We start from the raw sequence: 23,743 nt of genomic DNA on the forward strand, positions 1-23,743 counted from the left end.
TTTCAAATATATTCCACAATATATTGAACACATATCTGTACATATATTTCATGTATATCTTTCCATATAATTAGGATTCCCTGTCAGGAATAGTTAAGGTGACTTTCCCCTGAAGTACCCTGCAAAGTTTCACCTTACTATGTGAAAATATGACTGAATTAGAGCTGTTTGAGCTTGGACCAAATGTGACTATGATTGCCATAAGAGACATGTCTTATTTTATATTGAGTAACTGAACCCTGCAAAGTTTAGATCTTGCAATGGCTCAATTGGATGAGAGGTTGTGCTGGTAAATGAAGGGTTCCAGGTTCAATTCCAGACAAAGCCATTTTTTTTTTTTTTGACAAAACAGTTTCTTGTTTTCTGGGTAATCCCGGTGTAACTATCTATTATGTCAATTTTACAATATTTTGCCATTTTGAAGGAGGAATTCGCCATTGCTGCTTGCTACATTTTTTACATACAATTAAAATATATTCTACCATATATTAAACATACATGTGACACTATATCATTACATATATTACCAATACATTATCCCATATAAATTGGAATACATTATGGTGGTATTTATAGATATAAAATTGCATATATTTTGGGATAAACACATATACTATATATTCATGTTGAATATGTTGCAATGTATTGAACAATATAAATATTAAATCCCATATATGGACATATATTGCCTAATATATCACATTATATTTTCTGATATACTGCGATATATTTTCCTTCCGTAAGGGAGGACCCTGTTTCTCTTCACTGGATGGTTTAAACCCTTTAAATTCCAACTCACAAACCTAAGGTTGCAGCTCATCAGAATTACTATCAAGGACATAAGAGCAGGGGTGAGTGTATTGTACCCACCAGTCGCCTAGTGCTTTGCAACCATTTATCGCATAAATAAAGTAGCTAGAAATCATGTGTAATATTTTTTAAGTAAGGTCAGTTAAGTTAAGGTCAGTAAAAAAATTCCCTCCCCTCTCCAAAAAAGTATCCCACCCCCCCATAGCACCCATAGTCTCTCCCTGTAACCCTCCCAGAATCCAAATAAACACCCCTAAAGCTGCTGATGTAAACAGCAGCAAGCTATCAAAGACATTCTTTTGTACACCTAAACTCATTCTGATTGTTATCACCTTTCAAACCTTACGTATATCCCTGAATTCTCCTTAATGAAGACAAAATATGCCAGGAAAAACACGCAATGTGCAAAGCTAACTTAACTCAGTAATTTTAATAGAAGGCAATTTGCTTTAAAACTAAAACAAGGGTGGAACAATTCCCTGTGAAAGCCTTTACCTTAGTAAAAGTAAAACACTGCATTTTTATATGCACAACCGACCATAGAATGCAGAGCTACCCAGGGCTATGAATCCTGGGTAGGTTATCAAACTTTCTGGGTCACTAACTATCATAGTAAAAGAAACATTAAACAATCTAAATATTATTGGTTTATTATTGGTACACATTTTCCAACATCATAGAAACACCCACAGCAACAAAAAGTTAGGCATTGAGGTGCCAGAATTATTCTCAGTTTTAACACAATTAAAATTGTAATTCAGGTTCTAGTATCATTGCCAAAGAGAAGAGTAAACGTCATCAGCAATATGAACATATTAATATTGGTCCAATACCATTTGAATAGGGACTATACACCCCTTTTATGCAAACAAAAAATGTACAGCAAATGCAGTAGCTGTTTCTACAAAGCTATGTTAACCCATGGCTAAATACTTGGCTAATATTAGCAATGGCTAGTTTGTGCTAAAGATTGGCTAATGGCTACATTTGCACACAAACTGCTCAAAGGAAAATGAAGTCATTAAGCACTTGGAACTGAAATCACATTGAATTGAGCTAAATCTGCATATTACTTATGTGTCACAAGCATTAAGGAGGTCTTCAAAGTAATCCTTCCACTGATCCAGGACGTCCCCCATCGAGGTAAGTAGCGCACTAGGCTGCTGGCTCTGGATGTTGTAGGGCTGTCTTGGTTGACACGACTCTGCAACACTGCGTGGACATCGGGGACAGTGCCTCTGGACTGGCAGACCGGAGACAGGAGGGTATGCTTCAACTTTAGGGGAATCACACTCCTCAGCCTCCCAGGGAAAGTCTCCTCAGGGGTTCTGGAGAGGAGGGTCCGTCGGATTCAACCGTGTCCCTCGGGGGCTCATGTGGGGTGTGCTCCAGGAGTACGGGGTACCGGATTCCCTGATCGGGGCTGTCCGGGCCCTGACCTTCAGCTCTCACTGGAGCTGTTCGCAACCGAATGCGAAGCGGCTGGGATGGGAATCAGCACCTCCAAATCTGAGGCCATGGTTATTGACCGGAAAAGGGTGGAGAGCAATCTCCGGGTCGGGAAGGAGATCTTGACCCAAGCGGAGGAGTTCAAGTATCTCGGGGTCTTGTTCACGAGTGAGGGAAGAATGGAGCGCAAGATCGACAGGCGCATCGGTGCGACGTCCGCAGTGATGCGGGCTCTGCATCGGTCCGTCGTGGTGAAGAAGGAGCTGAGTCAAAAGGCGAAGCTCTCTATTTACCAGTCGATCTACGTTTCTACCCTCACCTATGGTCATGAACTGTGGGTAGTGACCGTAAGAACGAGATTGCAAATACAAGCGGCCGAAATGAGTTTTCTCCTGCAGGGTGTCCGGGCTCTCCCTTAGAGACAGGGTGAGAAGCCTTGTCATCCGGGAGGGGCTCAGAGTAGAACCGCTGCTCCTCCGCACCGAGAGGGGCCAGTTGAGGTGGTTTGGGCATCTGATAAGGATGCCTCCTAGACGCCTCCCTATTGAGGCGTTCTGGGCACGTCCCACTGGGAAGAGGCCCCGGGGAAGACCCAGGATATGCTGGAGGGACTATGTCTCTCGGCTGGCCTGGGAACACCTTTCCCCCAGGAAGAGCTGGAGGAAGTGGCCGGGGAGAGAGAAGTCTGGGCCTCCCGACTTAGGTTGCTGCCCCTGCGACTTGACCTCCGGAAAAGCGGCAGATGATGGATGGATGGTCACAAGCATTGTAGATACCCCTCCAGGGCTCCAGACTAACTTTTTCCTTTGGTTGCACTGGTGCGCCTAACTTTTGTATTTAGGTGCACCAGCACAAAATGTAGGTGCACCCACATTTTTCCTTGCGTCGCCACAATTTCAAGGTCATCTTTTTATCACGCTCCATATACATTCATATATATTATGTATATTACCTTAAACAAGAATAAGGTGTAGGTAAATATTGGTTTTATTTGAAGCACAAATATTAAAATACAAATATTTTAAGTGCTTCACTGAGCTGCCAAACTAAAACATTGCAAGAAAAATAAAACATTTCAAAATAGAAAGTGCTACTGTTTAAAAGTGCTTCTCTGAACTGAGACCCAACATTTCATGGCTCAAAGTCTTATAGCGGGTCCCCACTGTGCTGTCGCATGCCCTTCAGGCGGCCAACACCTGTAATTTGGCTTTCTTGCCCTTTGGCCTTGGCTAAACCACCTCGCCACTCTCCTTAGCATTAAAATCCTATCTCCATGGGTTAGCTCCATGGCCCAGCTCCGTAACTCAGGGATGGGCAATTAATTTTGACAAGGTGCCACGTGAGAAACCTGAAATGTGTTGGAGGGCCGCATCAACAATAACTTGAACTTAATTCTGCTCACTATTCATTTTCCCCCATTGTAAAAAGCATTAAAGTATATATTTTGATTATCTGCTACTGGTTATCCGAAGAATAAGGATATTCTGTAAATATTTATATAAATATTTTACATGTTGGTCAACTGGGAAAAAACTATTGAAGTAACAGTAAAAACTAAAATAATCATTACATAATTGTTTCATTTTATTTGTAACTAGTTAATCTTAACAAACACTGAAAAGTTGTTTTTCATTATGTAAACAATATGCAATTGATCAACTTTATACAAAAAGCAAGAAGTTTTTTTTAGTTCATTTTGTTCTGTGAGAGGAATCCAGTGGGCTTGAACAAGTGCGTCGAAATCTGGCTTAATGTCTGAGGTGGATATGCGAAGGACAGCTGACAGGTGATGATCCGGGTCTGCAATTTAACTAGCAAACTATCCACTACTACCCACTGAAGTTGTCAAGTTCTTATTATGTCCGCGTTAGTTTTTTGCTTTTGTCCCTTAGTGCCAATTCAAATTGTAATCCTTCAACACAGCGACCTGTTCTCCAAAACTAAGAACACAGCTTTGACTTTGACCTCAGTAAAGAGATACTTAGAAGTCCATGTCTTGTTAAAAACTCTACATTCTGTATCAACCTTTAGTTTTTCATTTTAGAGGGCTAACCAACAGCTAATTCTCCTGTCGGTGAGGTTGCGCAAGCGCACATTTTTAAATTGCCTGATCACTAGTCTTTCATGACTACATATTTACTACCGCTCAACACATTTATTTATTTTAAATTTTTGATTTACCTCACGCGGGCCAGATTGGGACAGCCTGTGGGCCGTACAATGCCCAGGTCTGCCATAACTGATTCTCTGGTGCTCAGCTCGTAATTTCAATCACACAACACGGGGCAGTGTAAGCCTACAAGAATATCTGGACCACAGTCAATCAGAGGCAAAGACCCGCCCCATCTCTGTCTCTGATTAGTTTCGATCACAATATGATCCAACAATGAGTGCGAGTTCCGTCAAAGAAGAAACAAACGCTTAGTTCCTGGAGAGGCAGCGGAGGCGAGGTTAGGTGCACCGGTGCGACTTTTTTTAAAAACATTTTTAGTCGCACCCGTACAAATTTTGGTCGCATATGCGACCAAATTGGTCGCCCTCTAGAGCCCTGCCTTCCTTAAAAGATAGCTAGCAATACTCACTTAAGCAATAGGAGGGAGGCTGACGAAACACTGCCTAGCCTCGTCCACCGATTTTAACCATTGCCTCTCACCATCAGGCAACACAATGCGGAGACGTGATGGATATTAGAGTGATGGTTTAAGTCCTCGGTTGTAAAGATCAGACATGACCTGTCAATATTCCGCTCGTTGGTTTACCACATCAGCCGGATAGTCCTCATATATACGGATCTGCTAGCCACAACATTCAAGTGTCCCTCGCTTGCGTGCCTCTCGGATAATTAGCTCCTGAACATGATACTTGTGAAGGCGCATGATCACCGAACGTGTCTTCCTCCCTTCTTGGGCTTGGGTGTCAGACTGCGATGAGCCCTGTCGTGTTGGCAGCATCTGCTGCCCGAAGACTTCGCAGAGAAACGATGGAAAAAAATCCGAAAAAACGTGTAAAATGGGATGTAAAACAACAGAAATATTAACTCATAGGTAGGTTTTAGTCTAAAAGTGTGAACGGTTTCGTGGGAGGCTACCGTCCTTGTGACTACTCCATAAACCCGCCAACCGGAAGTCTGATTCCTAACATTATGGTTATGAAGCAATACAAACTTTTCAGTTGTCAAAATTTCCATTTAGTTATTATTGAGCATTTGTGAGTTTAAAGTGATTGGATGGGTTGGACCCAACTAAAAAACACAAAAAGCAATCAAGTTTTACACGTGACTATCTGCGCAATGTTCCAATGAAAACATGAATGCAACCTTACTCCTCCGCCTCTGGAAATGAAAATGAAAAGGTGCACCAATGGCCCAGGCAAAAATCATGTTCATGAGCAGATTAAAAAACATATGTGTGTTCAGTCAGCCATTTTATCAGATTATAGTTTAGTGTTGAACCATGTTCTGAGTTTTGCCAGCATGTTGAACAATGAGCCACTCAACAAATGGCTATTTCAATACATATATTTCTTTTCAGAAATGAACAGTTTTACAATTAGGAAAGCTTTTCATTCCAGTAAAAATGTACAGTAGAAAGCCTTTGATTCATAAGAATTATGAACATTTAAGAGTCAAAAGAAAATGTAAAAACAATTCTTACATTCAGCATGTACACTTGTGTTTCCAGTTTCTAGGAATCCTGGTGGCAATCCTATTGCTTCAGATAGTTGCTGCTGTGCTTGGACTTGTTTTCTCTGATATGGTAAATGATGACATGGTGGAACAGTTACGATATTATTTGTCATCTATTTCAGATGAGAAAACTTTTGCAGAGGATGATGGTATATTCAAGGTTCTTCTTGTGTTGCCTTTCATTTTTCAGGTCTTGGAGAGGACAGAGAAGCTGATGAGAAAAGCCATTGTACGTTATCGAGAAGATTTGGACTTGGAAAATGTCATTGACTTTGTTCAAAAAAAGGTGAATATTCCATTTAAGTTAAAAATAGTACGTGGTCTGGTAAGGAGTTAGAACCTATTATCTGCCACCAACAATACTTAGAACAGGTACTAAGAACAGTACTGGTGCAAAATTAGATACCCTAAATGTTCATTCAATAGTTTATTTTTTTACTGATTGGTTAAGGCCCCGTCACACCATAACGTTCTGGTTAACGTTCTATGACGTTAGAGGAAACGTTGGTAATCGTCCATGGTCGCTGGTATAGCACCAGAAAAGCGTTGTGTGGACGCTGGTAATCGTCTGTGATCGTTTTCAGTGTTTAATTTTAAATGCTGGATAAGGCTGAACGTTTGTGGGGTGTGTCTTACTTGGTCACTGTAACACGCTCCTCATGCGTCAGTCCTAGTCATGCGTTATAGTCACACGCCAGATGTGTCCACCTCGCCCTACAACGCTCGAAATTGAACTATTAGAAATTTCAGAGAACGTTAACCAGAACGTTATGGTGTGACAGAGCCTTTAGGAAGATAGCACATCTCAATAATTACTTATCCAGTATTTTTATGGCTGAATGAATTTAGAATAGTAATTGAATCTACACCCAACACTATTATTTATTTTTTATTGGAACTAGACGTACTGTGGCAACCACTGAGCGCAGCCAGGGGACAACAGCACTTTCCCAAAGGAACCATATAAACCATTCAGTTGGAGCATTCTATTCACCTTCACCCTGATGGCCTCTCTCCTGGCTTTGGGAATTCAGTAGGGCTTTCACCATACCTTTACTCCAGGCTGAGACTTGGTGTCATGTGTGGCAACTGTGGTTTTGACTGGCAGGTCTGAGAATACGTTGAGGTGCTGCACACTCACGTAGGTCTCGTCTCTCGCTGGGGCCTAGTTGGTCTCCCATGGGCGCTGTCAGGCCAAATAGTGTCCTAGGGCCAAATAGTGTCCTACCTGACATCACAAGGCCGTTCCGAAGCAAGGGCGCGTCCGTCGCTATGCCAACCTTAAATTCCTAAGATATCTATGCGTGCTAGCAGGAAACTGTCATTGTTGCTATACTGGTTACTTGGTAGGAAGTTTTGTATTTATGATTATTTTAACCAGTTTCTTCTACTCTACCATTGAAAGTTTTGGTAACACTTTACAATAAGGGTGCATGAATTATCATTAATTAATGCATTAACTAATGCATGAATCATCATCAGTTAATACATAACTCAGAAAGTACTTAATGATGCACTGATCATGAACACATCATTTGGTAATAGGGAGTCACATATGATTTACTATTAATTAAATCTGGAATCATGTATCAATTCCTATTGACATTAACACATTAACTGATAGGTGAGTTAACTACTTTAGTTAATCGTGCAAACTATGACTGTTAATTAACTGTGTGAACCAAGTTAACAGGGTAATTCATGTGTTAATTTCTACAATGGTGGTATCCATGGATTGAGACGGTAATTAATCATTTGTTAATAGTAATGTGCCTCCTCAAGTAAAGTCACAACATGAGTTACATTCACTAATCATTAACTAATTATTCACTCGACAAATACTGACTGTCTTTTCAGAGAGACAACTTTTAAATAACCTCTTATGAGTTGGAATCCTGCATTACAGTCAAAATAACTTTTTGACGAATGACTACTATGCCGTTTGCAAAACGTTTTATTTCATTCAAACAACACATGCAAGGCCACCTTTCTAAGAAGAAGTCCACTCGAAGTATCAATCAGATCTTCCAAATGCCTGGCTGCAACAGATCCTTGATTCTGGACCGATTCATGACGGTGAACTCCTATGTCAACTTTCCACCAGTGACAATTTCTTTAAGACTGAAAAGGAAGGTAAATGTGTTAGAACACGTTCATCTCGAAGACGAATTAGTTCAGCTGCGTATAGTAGCAGGTCGACTAACTAATTTCCTTCTCATACATTCCCGTAGCGTCACAGTGCATTTTCCTGTTGAAGCCCAGCTTCAATGGACATCATGAAGCTTCTCTGAAGAGATGTTTCAGTGTTTCAAAACTATACGCTCATTGGATAAATGCTGCGATTATGTCCCGCCATGGACGCTCAGCGTCTCTGGAGGTGAATAGAGGAGTGGGCTGGCCTGGACGCTGGGCTTCTGCGTGATGATTGGAGGGTGTGTCGAAAGACTGCATCTCCTTTCACCTCTCAGCTATTTTGTACTATAAAAAGTCGCCGAACCTACAAAGGGTTAAATTCAGTCCCATCGCGTTTTTTTAAACTGTGGTAGAGACAAACTGCTGCAACCTATTTCTGTTTTTTTGCTTGGCAAAATTGCTAGCCTCATTCATTTTAGTATATACTGTTTTTGATCATTTCGATAATCACCTCAGCGTCTCTAAATAGATAGGTTAGAGCCTGTCAGCTGGCAGACTAGCTAGCTAGTCTAGGTCTAACTATAATGGGTAAAAAAGCATTGTTAAGTTTGTATGAGTAAGGTCAGTCAGCTCCACGTAGTTTGCCTTTACCATTCAAATGCTTAATTATTCTCTGTTAGCTTTCACCCTTTTCAAGTTGATGTATAATGCTGAGCTTAGGGGATAGTGGAAAGTTAACAACGGAAGATAAAAGTTCACCATCATGAATCGGTCCAGAATCCAGGATCTATTGCAGCCAGGCATTTTCTATGGGAGATCTGGTCGATATTTCGAGTGGACATCTTCTTAGAAGGGTGGCCTTGCATGTGTTGTTCGAGTGAAATAAAATGTTTTGCAAACGGCATGGTAGTCATCAATTCGTCAAAAAGTTATTTTGACTGTAATGCAGGATTCCAATTCATAATACAGTTTATTTAAAAGTTGTCTCTCTGAAAAAACAGTAAGTATTTGTCGAGTGAATAATTAGTTAATGATTAGTGAATGTAACTCATGTTGTGACTTTACTTGAGGAGGCACATTACTATTAACAAATGATTAATTACCGTCTCAATCCATGGATACCGCCATTGTAGAAATTAAATCAAATCACATTTATTTGTATAGCCCTTTTTACACGCAAGCATGTCACAGAGGGCTTCACATACGCCCATAGAACTGCCCCTCAACCAACCTAAACCCTCAAATTAACACCTGAATTACCCTGTTAACTCAGGGTTTTGGTTCACACAGTTAACTAACAGTCATAGTTTGCACGATTAACTAAAGTAGTTAACTCACCTATCAGTAAATGTGTTAATGTCAATAGGAATTGATACATGATTCCAGATTTAATTAATAGTAAATCATATGTGACTCCCTATTACCAAATGATGTGTTCATGATCAGTGCATCATTAAGTACTTTGAGTTATGTATTAACTGATGATGATTCATGCATTAGTTAATGCATTAATGAATGATAATTCATGCACCCTTATTGTAAAGTGTTACCAAAGTTTTCACTAGTTCGATAGCTGGTGCTAGCTAGCTAGTTGTTTTCGGCAAAAAAATTGCTTATTTAGCATCAATTTTAACAGACCGGAAAGGCAACACGTATAGTATTCTACCTGCGCGCGTTGCTGTCCGGAAATGTCGAACGAGTGAAAACTTTAAATAGTAAAGTAGAATAAACTGGTTTAAATAAGCCTAAATACAAAACTTCCTACCTCGTAACCAGTTTAGTAACCATGACAGTTTCCTGCTAGCAAGTGTAGATATCTTAGGAATTTAAGGTTGGCATAGCGACGGACGCGTCCTTGCTTCGAAACTGCATTGTGACGTCAGGTAGGACACTATTTGGCCCTAGGACACTATTTGGCCTGACAGCACCTCGGGTAAAGGGGTCCGGGCTATCAGGGATGTCAGGGCAAGGGTGGACGGTGCCTGCAGATCAGGGAGTCTTAGCCATTTCTTAGCGTTCCACGGCCCGCCGGCAGGCCGTAGGATTGTTAAGTACTAAACTACACAACACACAAAACTTCTCTTTTCATATTGGTACACTTGCCATATATCTTTGGAAAGCTAAAGTTCTTGTGATTCTATTGATTCACAAGAACCATATCAAGCTCAAGTTTCAACAGCAGGTAAAATCAACATCTTTGTCAAACCAGCAACATATAAACAAACCGAAGCAAAACAGAGAAGAGTCATCTTTCAGGCCTCACAGCTGTCCACTTATTACATTTACATTTTTACATTTACTTATACATAACATCCCAACAAAAATGGTCTGGTTACATTGTCAAACGTCCAAACGATACAATCTTGTTGCATCATTCTAAAGTCAAGTCATTCATGTAAACTTCATGAAGTTGACTTCATGACTTCGTCATAACTTTGATAAGCTTTGGTCAGAGCTCCACCTCAGGTACATCACTGCTCCATAGGTATGCTCGCTCCCATCCGAGAATGTAATTGCCCACGGCTCACCGATATAGCATGAAGGAGTTAGAATTTAACTTCGCTGAGCTGGACATATTGTTCAAAAATCTCAATTACATTTTCCCTGAGCCCCTCTGAGAGCGCTGTGTCCAATGTGTCTTTAGCTGGGCAACTTTTGCTTTTGGCTTCTTGGAACGCTCGCGCACCAGGATAGCTCCCTTCTACTTTGCAGGCGTCACCAGGCCACTTGGGTCATACAATCCAGCCACCTGACTGAGCAACTCACTTTTTGTCAGGGGATTGGGAGTCATGACATGAAGCCTGTCTTCCCCGACAATGTAGCCAAGGCCAAGTGCCTTATTGTCGTCATCACCCATCTGATTTGGGAGGACCAAGGTTCCCTCTTTGGCTCTAGCTCTGTCATCTGGCTTGTCATAAGACTCCTGCCTCCCACTTTGCCCAGAAAACACCCACAGCTTGAGCTGAAATCCTCCACCCTTCAGGATGCTCTCCACATTTGCTGTGATGGCTCTCAGGCGGCCAGGGTCATTCTGCGATGTCAGGACATCATCGACATAGGTGTCCTACTGGATTACCCGGCGGTCCTCCTCAAGGTGCATGAACTGAGGGAGGTTGGAGGTCTCTCGCATTGCAAGCTGTGCGATGCATTCAGCTGGCTTATCTCCAATGTTCACCGTGGTGATAGCAGGGTGTTCCTCATCCCCAGAGTCTCGCCACAGGAATCTGCAAACATCGCAAGCAATCTTCCGCATCCTCAATCCCAATATTGCGCAGGTGATGTAGAGCATAATCTTCGGGCTTCAACGTTCAGTTTTATATGACACAACTTTATTTGTATAATTTACAGACTTAAACGTCAAAAATGCAGCATGGAAGAGTGTAGCAATGCAATGATGCCAGGTTGGTTAAAATTGTGAAATGTTTGTTGTAGGTCAACTGAATCAAGTATTCAGCCATGTAATAATTTCAATCAGGAGAGACATGGAATGAGTAAAGTGAATTTATTTTACAAAGATGCTGGATTTGTAAACAGGTGTTGCGCTTACACACCCGTGGGGAATTCCATGATCAATGGGCTTCAGTCCTGCAGCCAAAGAAGAGATAACACTGCGACGGTTGGACAGGAACGACACGTCCATTGTATTGGCTTTTAGAGAGCCACGCTCCAGGACCAGCCAGCGTCATGAGCTTGATGGCATGGTACACAGTGACATAATGGAGAGAAAAAGGCTTGGAGGTGACAAGCCTGTTAATGCTCGGAACCGGCCCTGAGTGCGGGGTGCCTGATCCACATCCAGGATCAGGCACTTCCTGCTGGAATATTGTTAATATCGTTAATACTGTAGGGCAATCACTTTTATTTCATTGGGCCTAATGTGGTAAAAACAAAGACACTGTTAAATGACTGAGACACTTATTTGGTATTAAGGTAAGTATTAAAATTGACTTTTGTACAACTGCAAAAAAAACATTAACTTCGATTCTTTCTCTATTGAGGGTTTAGGGTTGCTTTGTCAGGTCTTGTCGTTCAGATTCCACTCCTCACTAACAAGACAGTGCATACAGGTTTAGGCACAGATATTTGCTCAACTGGTCAGAGACCAACTTTTACTCACATTTGCTGGGGTCTGCGCCCTGAGCCCTGTCCGGATAGTTACTCCAATCAGCTCATGAGTTGCAGCTGTGTCGCTTGTTGTCTCCCTCGAGTGCTGGAAACGGGAATACCTGTTCCCGTTCACCTGACCCAGGCCTGCCAGTGCTACCACCCAAGGTGCTGACTGGAGCTCTTCCCAAGTTGCTGAATGGAGTGCTGTCCAGGGTGCTGCGCTCCCGGGTTGCCACAGTACACTATGCAGTTTTAGCTAATACACAAATTAATGTGTATGTTAATGTCAAAAGTGCTACTTGCGGCTGTTGTGATTACAGTTGCAATGCTGTGGAGTACATTCATACAAGGACTGGTCATACAACATATACTTTGAATGCCTGGATGGCAATCCTAGTCAAGAGGCCTGTGGAGTGCCCTTCTCCTGCTGTCTGCAACTGCGCAATGAGGTCAGAAACACAAACAAGTTATAACCATAATAAAAAATAAAGAGAACAATGCATATTCCTAAATTATCAAGACAATTTTTAAATGTATTTACAGTACTTTTTGATTAAAGTTATGTTTAATTGTTCAGTTTATGATTGTGAAACGTCAAGAGGTCCATAAAAGAATGTGGTGAAACATGACACTGTTTGTTCTCTACACTGATGAGCCAAAACATTTATGACCATCTGCCTCATGTTGGTAATTTGGTGGAAGTTATTCTGAGGATCAATTGTTAAACTGGTTACATGTCCTTCAAACTCATATTTATTAAACAGAACATCCCTTACACCAATATAACCATCTTTTTCTTTCCCATCTGCAATACTAAAAAGAAAGATGAGGGAAAATTGTGCCTCATTTTCACTCATTTAATCCGATCTACCTCATAATCTGTTTCCATTAAGTTTAAACGTAGGTTTACATCTACGAATGTGTGGACTCAAATACGAACATTTTTCATTTCCGGCGCATTTTAAACAATACCCTCAGTGTTTAGCTAGGAACAGCAGTAGTGACTGACTTTAGTGACAGGTGGGGGGAGTTGTAGGGTTTATTAGTTGTAGGCTATTTATCTTGCTTCCAACTTTTGTTTTCACAACCCAGTCATTTGGAGCTAGCCTGACGTTGTCATTCTCATAATTCTTGTCAGAATATGAGTCTGAACTCTCCGTTGGGCTGTGACTATGGGGTGTGTTTCAACCGAACTCGTAAAACAAATGCCTCCTCGCTCAATTGGATAGACCTACAACCAATCAGAGCAACGTAATATGTTGTTCGTTGAAAACGAATTCAATCGGGCTAGTAATCAGAAGGTTGCCAGTTTGATTCCCGGCTGTGCCAAATGACGTTGTGTCCTTGAGCAAGGCACTTCACCCTACTTGCCTCGAGGAAAATGACCCTGTACTTACTGTAAGTCACTCTGGATAAGAGCGTCTGCTAAATGACTAAATTGTAAATGTAAATTTAAAAATGTAGGGGTAAAACGGTAGGTTTTGAAAAAGCCACCAAACTGACGTCAGTTCGGTGTCTCCACGATTTTTGGCTCTGGTTTGTACCTTGGTCACTCCCCAAAATTTGCTGCACGCTGTTCTGTGTACACAGAATTACAAAGAAGAACGATTTCCTAGCACATTGAAAATGGACTACGGTGGTAAATGCAGTATTCCAGGCTGTACAGGGAATGCTGACACTTCTCATAATCTTCCCAAGGAACCAGACACTTGATGAGCATGGCTGATGTTTTTCTATGAGAAGATCCCTGTGAAGTTTGACACTCATTTATTAATTTGCTCGAAATATTTCACCAAAGACATGGTGCACATGCAAAACATACGGAAGATCTGAGGCCTGTTCCATAAAGCGTGTATACCGAATAAGCCTGACTGACTTCTGTCAGTTAGTCGGGCTCATTTCTAGTTCATTCGGTTCCATAAAGCTAGATCAACGTAGGTCAAACTCGGTTACTATGGCAACTTAGGCTGCGAAACTAGTCTGGTCAGGGTCAGACTGTCAGGCTTAGCGTGACTTGATGTTTAACCAGACCTTTCTGTAACACTGACCCAACGGGAAAACGATGATTTACCACGAATATTCTCATTTTCATGTTCAACATTGATAGAAAATCAACTTAAATAGCCTACATAGGCTACAACATTTAGCCTATTGCATTAAACGATGATTAACAATGATTTGATAGCCTACACGCCACGTTACGTAGCCTAGTTTGTGATTTCAAATGTTTAGGCATCAGGCTTAGGCCTATCTCAATCTAAATTATCAGAGTATAATTATCATATCCATATAGTTGTTAACAGTAGTTTTCAATTGTAAAACAAACCTAAATCCACAGGCTACATCCTCCATTTTCCCGACACAACCATGTTAAAAAGTTAGACTACTGGGTTATGTATTGATTAATAGTAGGCTATTTATTTAAAACAATGTCAAAAAAGTACATTTACATGTGTTTACGAGGGTGTCGGTTTTTTTTATCAACAAAGCAACTAAAGGCCAAAAAAAGGACCTTGACCTACGTAGTCTATTGTTCACGTCAATCATGGCACGTCGTTTCATTTTGATGAAGTGGCGGATGAGGGAGCTGTCATAGTACAAGGCTTTAAAGGAACGTTCTTTCTGGAAGAAGTCACATGGCCGTGTGCATTGCTTTTGCCGTGCTGGATTGTATGATCCATGTTTTACCTCTGGAGCGCAATTAGCTTGACTACTTAAATCTGACTTGAATTAGTAGGACTACGTGAGCTGAAATTGGCCTTTATGGAACCGCTTTAGCCCCACTTGACTTGTTAAGCTAATTCAAGTCTGGTTTGTGACTTGAAGTCCAAATTATTTGAGCGGCCTTTATGGAACAGGCCCCAGGAGATACCTGTCTGAGCATTCCACCCAGCTGCTAGTCCAAGCATTTGTCCTCTCAAAGTTGGACTACTGCAACTCGCTGCTCGCTGCTTCGTTGTAACTATCTTAAAATGATTGTACTCGCTGTGAAATATATTATTGTTGCTTGCTTTTTGCACAAGTACAATCTTGCACTTTTGAGGTTCTTGCTGTTTAATTATAACTTGTCTAACTACATGCTCTTATCGTTCTTCTCTTTGGGTCTTATTTGGTTTCACAATGTATGCTTCATGTTTGGCTACCCACAATGTTTGGGGATATCTCGTTGTTATTATCAGAGACTCTCTCTTGGAAGTCACTTTGGATAAAAGCGTCTGCTAAATACATAAATGTAAATTGGGGTGTGGCCTGTAGCGCCACCTTCTGTCTAAAGTGGCCTTAAAGTGGATGTTTGGTATGGTAGTTACAAATGTGCTGCAGGTTCACCATGCCAAGTTTCACAACTTTTTAAATTACTGGTCAAGGGGCTGCCATTGACTCCCATGGAACTACCACAAGGTCCTCTGCTTCAAGCCAAGGAGCGGGGGCTTGGTCATCCCACACTTTCCTGAAATGTTGTGTGTGCGTCTCACCAAGCTTGCGCAAGGGAGGGGTGTCAAGGGAAAGGCTGAGTGTGTGAGGCTGGGGAGCAAGGGGAGACTTTTCATTGGAAATATCCCTAGCAATTAGCCAAGCATGCATATTTGAAATATTCACATAAATATATTTTTATCTTACAGTCAACCTTTTCTCAGATTTGTGTACTAAACATTCTCAAGAGTCTTCATATGAACTTGTGATTGAATCAGATTATAATTTTTTGAGCGGTGGATGTGTAAACATTATTTTAGCATGAGCCATAAATTTGATTTGCTTTATAACAAAAACATTTGGAGATATGAAGTTGCCTTTGCACATGGTAACATGATGTAGTGTCTTCCCTGTGACTACCAAGTTTGGTGTTGATATCTCAAAGATTTGCTGAGAAATTACTTTACTTCATGTTTGGCGGCTTTTCTGCTGAATTTGAGTGGCTGTACCGGTTGTGAGGATCAACATAGATTTTCGAAAACTTTTGTGAGGCTTGTTCTGAAGATCGTCTCTGGTAATTTTGAAGAAGATTTGACTAAAATTGTAGGAGGAGTAGGCTTTCAAAAGCTTTTGTTCAAACCGGAAATTGTGGAAAATCTATAAAACCGGAAATTGACGCCATAGGGTGTGTTGAAATCGTCTTAATCCAGGGAATCCAATAGAACCTAATTTTTGAAAATCAGTCATATGGTTCAAAAGTTGCGTGTGTAAACACAAGTGCAACTTTGACCCATTGGTAGCGCTAGAATGGTCTAATGGGAGACATGGAACTTGGTGTGAATGAAGAAGGGACTGTCCTTAATGAGTATGACAAATTTCACAAAAGGTTACCATATTTCCTCCTTACGGAGGTATCCTAAATATAGCTGCAAGCAGCGATGGCAAAACATTATAAACATGTACACTAAAACAGAGGTGTTCAATCCTGTTCCTCGAGAGCCCCTGTGCTGCATGTTTTAGATGTTTCCCTGCTCCAGCACACCTGAGTGGGTTGTTATTAAGCTCTGTGGAAGCGGGGTAATGACCATTAATTTGTTGCTGTAAAGAATAATTTAAAGTTTTTTAACCCTTGTGCTGCCTTCGGGTCACATGACCCAAAGGTACGAACCATTGTTGCATTTACCCTATTTTACCCAATACAAAAACAAATTGAATAATTTTCTTTAACCTTCGCAATGTGGGGGGTCTGAAACAGCCCAATGGTTAAAATAAAATGCTTAACTTTGTTTTTGTATGCGCAATACGATGGTGTGTCACAATGACTGATGGGTCAGAATGAACCGAAAAGAACACAAGGGTTAAAAAGGTTCTTTGGAGGGCCATAACTTGGGAATTTCGAATCATGCCGAGCATCAGTGGGCATGTGTCCTGGCTTAGGTTACTGGAATGAATTTGTGCAACAGGCAAGGGATCCACCTGAATCAATTTACTTCATAAGACATAACCATTAGTTATCTCTACCATGCATAGACTACAAGTAGCTAGCTACTGTGGTGAACCTGGCTTGTTTTGCAGTGGTTTACACAGTCTCGCTAAACAGATGATCAGAGTGCTGTGATGGGCTCAAATGAACACGCATTTCTATGTTTTACAACCGGAGGATTGATCGGAAAACTAGAAACCGTTTTGTCAGAATAAAAAATAAAAAACTATGCCTTTGTCTGATTTTGAACCTACAACCCTTTGCTTACCAGCACAACATCTCAAGCAATAGAGCCATTCCCAGACAAGGATCATGCAAAGTTGGGGTGGAAATGCCATCACTTTGAAAATGTGACTTTTGGGCGCGGCTTGTGGCTTCCCCAATGGTCCGATGTGGCCCATATTTGGTGTGGGGGTACCCACTTGGATGCAGTATCAATCCGCCAAATTAGAAAATTTATGACCAGGGACTTTGAGATATACCCTTTTCCCCGAGTTTGCATATATTTGGCATCTCCAGTGATTTCTACATCTTCTATTTTACAACATGTAAAACAATTACCCATGGTTATTTTTAAGTGCCCAGGACTTTTTCTCTATTTTAACGTGCGCAAAGATTTATTTATTCCTGTTGTCTTCTCACAGACTATGGTCTTTTTTTATCTCTATTTACTTCACTGATATTTCACAGGTCTTAGTAAAACGAATGTTATTCTTACCTTAAGTACAACGAAACTGTGACACTAGTCACTCTAGGATCTCGTCACCTTTCAGTCCCCCAGGGGAATTGGCCTCAAGGTGACAGCAATTCAGCTGGAGGTCTTCTAGTCAGGTATCCCAGACTCCCCCCTGCACGGTTTCAGTCCCTGTTCTGGATGACGGAAAGGCTGTTGAGTTCTGGCTCGAAGGACCAAGTTGTTAGTGTAAATCTTTAAAAAAAGAGTTGTCGGGTTCAAAGAAAGTCCAATAGTTTTATTCTTGCCAGCAAGGAAACAACTCAGTTCAGAGTTGTCTAAAATCTAATCTTCATGCATAATTATTTATACAACATTGGTGAGAATTCTCCTCCCCTGCATAGCAGCTGTTTAGCTGATGATAGTATTCTTCCTACGGGTGCTATTTAGCTCAAGGAACTAACATTCTTTATCACGGGTTGCGGATTAAACTGGGAGAAAAACCTGGAGTGTTTCATATCTATCTTGCACGCCAGAGCAGTTTTCATAACACATTTTTAGGTAGGAAATATGTCCACACAGTGTTCTTTTCATGCAGTATAAAGGTTACATCTTTAATTCATCTTTAACATCCTCAGGAACTCTAAGTTACACGCAAAGATTGTTATTTCAGTGTTACCATAAAAAAATCTACTGGTCTTGGTCATGACAGTAAAGGTTTAGGTGGTCTTCACTGATACTGACAAGTAAGTCTCGAAAACCAGACAAAAGGATAGTCATTTTCAAATGGTAACGTTTTCAAATAATGATTTTCAATATATTAATAAAAACATTCAGTGCCGGCCTATACCCATTTTAAATAATTCATTTGAAAAAAAATATGTTTGACTTTATTTAGTTTGTAAGGTTGAAAAGGTCCTTTCCATAAACAACAACCTACACATTCTACCAGATCTTGATAATCATTCACATACTATTGTGAAGCACACGATACTCAAAAGTAATACTGAGATTGGGTGTACAGTCTATCCTAATATCAATGTGACTGTGTCATTTACTTTTGCATGTGTTCACTACCAGACCATTTTCAACACCATGTGTGGCTACAAGGTCCAGGATTTGGAGGAGACCACTGCACAGGGGAGAGTGTACACCACAGGCTGTCTTGACAGGATTGTATGGTGGGGGAAAAGAAACCTTTTCCTTGTGGGTGGGCTGACTGGGGGGCTGCTCCTTCTTGAGGTAAGACAAAGTATTAACTTTTTACATTTTTTTTTTTTTTTATCACATATTCTTTGATAATGGTTACCCTTTATTTTATGGTCTGTGTAAAATAAAACCAAACATTTAGCAGGTTTTACTTATGTAGTAGGTTTCCAGTGCAGTAGTAACTCATAGATGAATGATTCATTCATTTATATGCTTCAATTCTCCTATTTGTTGTGACTGACTTACAAACTTTAAATTCTCAATTGTTTGAGGCTCCATGCAACAATACTTTTCCACATACAGATGGGCTACTATTCTTGTAGCTGCCCTGGTGCAGCATAACAGGGCAGCTTGTTATGCTGACCTTAATTCAAAATTCATTATGTTACTTTGTTAAACATTAGTAAAACATTTACCTCCATAGTTTTTGCAAAAAGACCATGGCAAGCATGATAGTTTTATGCCACATTCTTCTCCATAGTGGATTGTATATAACAAAAGGTCTCAACAGCAAAAGTCAAACAACTGCTTCATTAGCGCCTTACTCTAAAGTCTCCAACTGACCTTTTCAAGAATTTCCTACTAGGTCAAACTAATCCCCATTGTATCAAGAATCTTAGATAGAAGGACTATAATTCATCATTTGAACTGCAAAAGATTTTTCCATTGCACCCTGCACTATTTTCCTTACACAGGGAATTAAACAACAACCCCAAAATGCTAATCCCATGAAGATAACCATTAACCCACACAATACAGAAACCAATATAGCCATTCATTTACTAAATATTACCCAAATCCCTTCTAACCAGGACCAATTATTTAGCCAAAGGACAGATGGTTGATAATGCTCTAGCCATAGTCCCATCACTTGCCGTATTATTGGGAATATATGTGCAACATACATCACCAAAAAGTACAAAAACTTCCGCTACTTCTGCTAACAACATCTAACGCAATTCCATTTTGCCATTTCATCCCCAAAGTCCTCGCTAATTGCTATGATAACCCATAAACGGCATCAACCGTATAATAATAAATATAATTAATCCAATCAGTATTCTTGTTAATCGCACACCACCAACAGTGACGTGCGGTGAGCAGGGCCGCCCATCAGGGGGGAAAGGGGGGAAAAGTTTCTGGGGCCCAGCCGTGGTGGGGCCCAGCCGCGGTGCCAGCAATAATCATGTTCGCCCTAAATATTTTAAGAAATTATAACCAATTTTATTTTTAAATGATATACTCACCATTACTTAAGATAAAGATAAACATTTGTGACGCCCACCTGTGGCCCTTCAGGCTTCACCCGGCCAGTGCACGGGCAGAGGCGGAGCCTGAGCCTAAGTGCTTTATTGTCTGCACCTGTATCCAGGGTGGGGCTATAAAAGGGTTCTTTCTTTCTCTCACTCGCTCTCTGTCATTAGGCATTATGGTTTGATATTCTCCCTCACACTCACACTTTGACATCCTAACATATTGATGCATTCATTCACCCACTCATGCACAACATCAAACATTATCTTTTTCATACCCCTGTTTTGTTGCTTGTCGTTGTTGGTGTAAATAAATACTTATCATTTGACTTGAGGCTACCTTGTGTCTTGTCCCTCATTATGCAATGGTAACCCTTCACGAGTCTGCCGTTACACATTGTATAGTTGCTTTAGTAAAATGTAACCTGTTTTCATAATGAATATATTCTGCACTTTACCATAACCACTTAATTGTGGTTAACTGTAAACTCAATCATAAAAATGACTTGCGCTCTACAATGAGCCAGGAGAGGCTCAATCACAATATTTGCCATTGAGTGTGAAATGGCAAAACAAATTGACTTCAAATACATTATAAAAGACTTTGCATCCAGAAAGACAAGGAAGATGACTGTATAATAGTCAAAGATGAAGGCAGGTAAATTGCATTTTATACTAGAAAATTTGGTGAGTGCAGTAGATCTCAGTGTGTCAAATTGTTTTGTGTGTGTGTGTGTCTGGTCCAGCGCCACACAAGTTGTTAAGGCCTCTCAGTTATATTTATTAAACTTCATGTTTAAGTTTTATGTATAAAGATGTATTTGTTTTGCTATAATGTAGCTCCCATCACTGAGTAAGTCTCTCTCAGTTTACATATGTTTTATGTAGGAGAGAGAGCACACGTGCATGCGTTAATATAAGTAAAAACCTATTAGGGGGGGCCCATTCACTGTACCTTTTCAGGGGCCCAGCCATTTCTATGGGCGGCACTAGCGGTGATGTTCGTGGCTGGGGAGGCACTGACTCTTTCAAACTCTTTGTCAGATTTACAAATATATGAATTCAACAGAGCAGCATCCATTCACCATTCAACTGGTTGCCTGCACATTGACTAATGTTTATGTTTCATATACCATAGCAGCATTCTTTACACACATATATTTGGTCAAAGAAAAGCATTACATTTATAGAGGCTCAGAAAGAGCGCTCCGCCATCAATTTGCCATCACAATTCCACAATTCATACTCATTCAATAGAAATTAAAGTATATACAGTCCATAACAAAAAGACAAATGTTGTTTTATTCTTTAAAATAACTAAATGTTTTCTCATTTGGTTTTATATAATTTTGTTACCTTCTTTCCCGTCATTTCAAGCAAATCTTTTAGCTCTGGGCATCGATATTCCAGTTTTGATTGAAAATCCAGTTTTAAGAAATGTTAAGCTTATGCAACATATGCAAGATTATAAAAATGCAAGATAATATATATATAATCTTATAATCAGTCAGGGCAAAAAAATACAAATAAACGATAGGGTGCACTTTTTCAATTTGACTTTTTAGCTAGCAACAACCATACAATGGCATTTGTCTGTAATACATGAAAAACAACAATAGCAGAACAAGCCCGTGTTGCTAGCTAAAAAGTCAAATTGAAAAAGTGCACCCTATCGTTTATTTGTATTTTTTTGCCCTGACTGATTATAAGATTATATATATATTATCTAAAAACCAAGGAGTGAGAGAAGGGGCTTGGTCCGGACACCCTTTTCAAAAAACCTTGGATGTGTGTGCGTCTCCCTAAGCTCACATGTGTGTGTCAGGAGCCAAGATGTGTCTGTGAGAATTTGGAGCGCACACTGTGGAGCGAGGGAGAGAGTTCATTGGGAAAAGCCCTAGCAATTAGCCAAGCATGCATATTTCAAATATTCATAACACATTTACTTTTCATCTTACATGCAACCTTTTCTCAGATTTGTGTACTAAACATTGTCAAGAGTCTTCATATGAACTTGTGATTGAATCAGAGTATCAGTTTTTGACCAGTGAATGTGTGAAGCATTATTTTAGCGTTAGCAATAAATTAGATTTCCTTTATTTCAATCTTTTTTTAAAATATTAAGTTGCCTTTGCACATGATAACATATGGTAGTGTCTTCCTTGTGACATACCAAGTTTGGTGTTGATATCTCAAAGATTTGCTGAGATATGACCCAACTTCCTGTTTGGTTGCTTTACTGCCGATTTTGATTGTCTGTACCGGTGTAAACGGTTTTAAAAATCGAAAATCGTTTGATAATTGAATGTGAATGTTGCTCTGACAATGATCTGTGCCAATTCTGGGGGGAGGAGTAGCGAAAAAACGTGTTTCCTTCTATATTGTACAGAAAAATCCAATATGGCGGCCGTTATAGGTTCTTGAGGCTTTTTTGTTCCTCATGAGTTGCAAAGCATACAGTACCAGTCAAAAGTTTGGACACATTTTCCCAAATTTCGGAATTTTGGAACAAATAAAAATTGACATATTGGGGCGTGTTTGGTATGATAGTTAATAATGCTCTGCAGTTTCAACATGTTTTTACACTTCTGGTCTAGGGGCTGCCATTGACTCCCATTGCAGTAGAATAATAATACCACCAAATATAGCTGAAAACAACAATGAGGTGGCCAAGCAGGTCAGATGACCCAGAAAAAAACTTGTGCTGTCCTCAGAAGAGGTTTACGAGTACACGCAGCAAGATTTGCTGAGATACGAAACAACTTTCTGTTTGGCAGCCGATTTCGATCGGCAGTACCAGACAAATGGTTTCGAAAACCTAAAATCATTTTGAAGGTTGTGTGAGGATTGCTTTGATTATATACAGCTAGATTACAGGTAGCTAGCAACTGCGGTGTACCTGGCTTCCTTTGCAGTGACTTACAGACTCGCTAAACAGATAATCAGAGACATGACAGGTTCGTCGGTTTTGGTTGGATTCGAACCTCATACGTTGCCCTTGCCAGGACACAAACTTATCCTAGTGACATATTATCAGTGCTGGAAATCACTGTGTTCAGTGACTGTGTAAAAATCTAAGCAGTTTTTCCTGTGGCAATCGGTTGTCAGATATGGCCCAAGTTTAAACATCTGTCATTCAGTTCTAAATTTGGTGAATATTGGATACGTTTCATTCATTAGAAATGGTGGCCGCATCAATTTGGCTGGTATCACAAGTTAACGTGTCAGACACAGGATCTCCTAAGATATCACGAGGAAAGATATCAGATATCAAAGGAATCACAGTCAAATAAGACAAATCAATCAAGTTATTGGTCAAAACAAAATTAGGCCTATTATAGCGCCCCTAGAGGTCAAATGACACTACCTGTTTCGGACCTCTTAATAACAGGGTCCTGAGTCCATACACCAAGTGTGGAGTCAATAGGTGCGTTCGACATGGACTGACTTCATGCAGCGCTGCAGGCGGCTGACCTGAAACAGTGAATTCTGGTTAGTCTTGAGACGGTGCTGAGGATAGGTCACTGTGA

The 23,743-nt window shown here is 40.4% G+C and overlaps 1 protein-coding gene across 1 annotated transcript in view; it reads left to right on the forward strand.

Annotated features, from left to right (window-relative positions):
• The window catches only part of LOC146220965 (tetraspanin-33), a 77,436-nt gene that overhangs the window by 20,196 nt on the left and 33,497 nt on the right, over positions 1 to 23,743 (forward strand). The window contains exons 4-7 of the mRNA XM_084693062.1: positions 5,940 to 6,014; positions 6,135 to 6,230; positions 12,505 to 12,633; positions 18,832 to 18,993. Coding sequence (XP_084549188.1) covers positions 5,940 to 6,014; positions 6,135 to 6,230; positions 12,505 to 12,633; positions 18,832 to 18,993 — 462 coding nt within the window. The remainder of the gene's footprint in view (positions 1 to 5,939; positions 6,015 to 6,134; positions 6,231 to 12,504; positions 12,634 to 18,831; positions 18,994 to 23,743) is intronic.

Source organism: Hypomesus nipponensis, chromosome 26 (assembly GCF_054491055.1).
Source record: "Hypomesus nipponensis isolate SF chromosome 26, ASM5449105v1, whole genome shotgun sequence".
NCBI classification, from domain to species: domain Eukaryota; kingdom Metazoa; phylum Chordata; class Actinopteri; order Osmeriformes; family Osmeridae; genus Hypomesus; species Hypomesus nipponensis.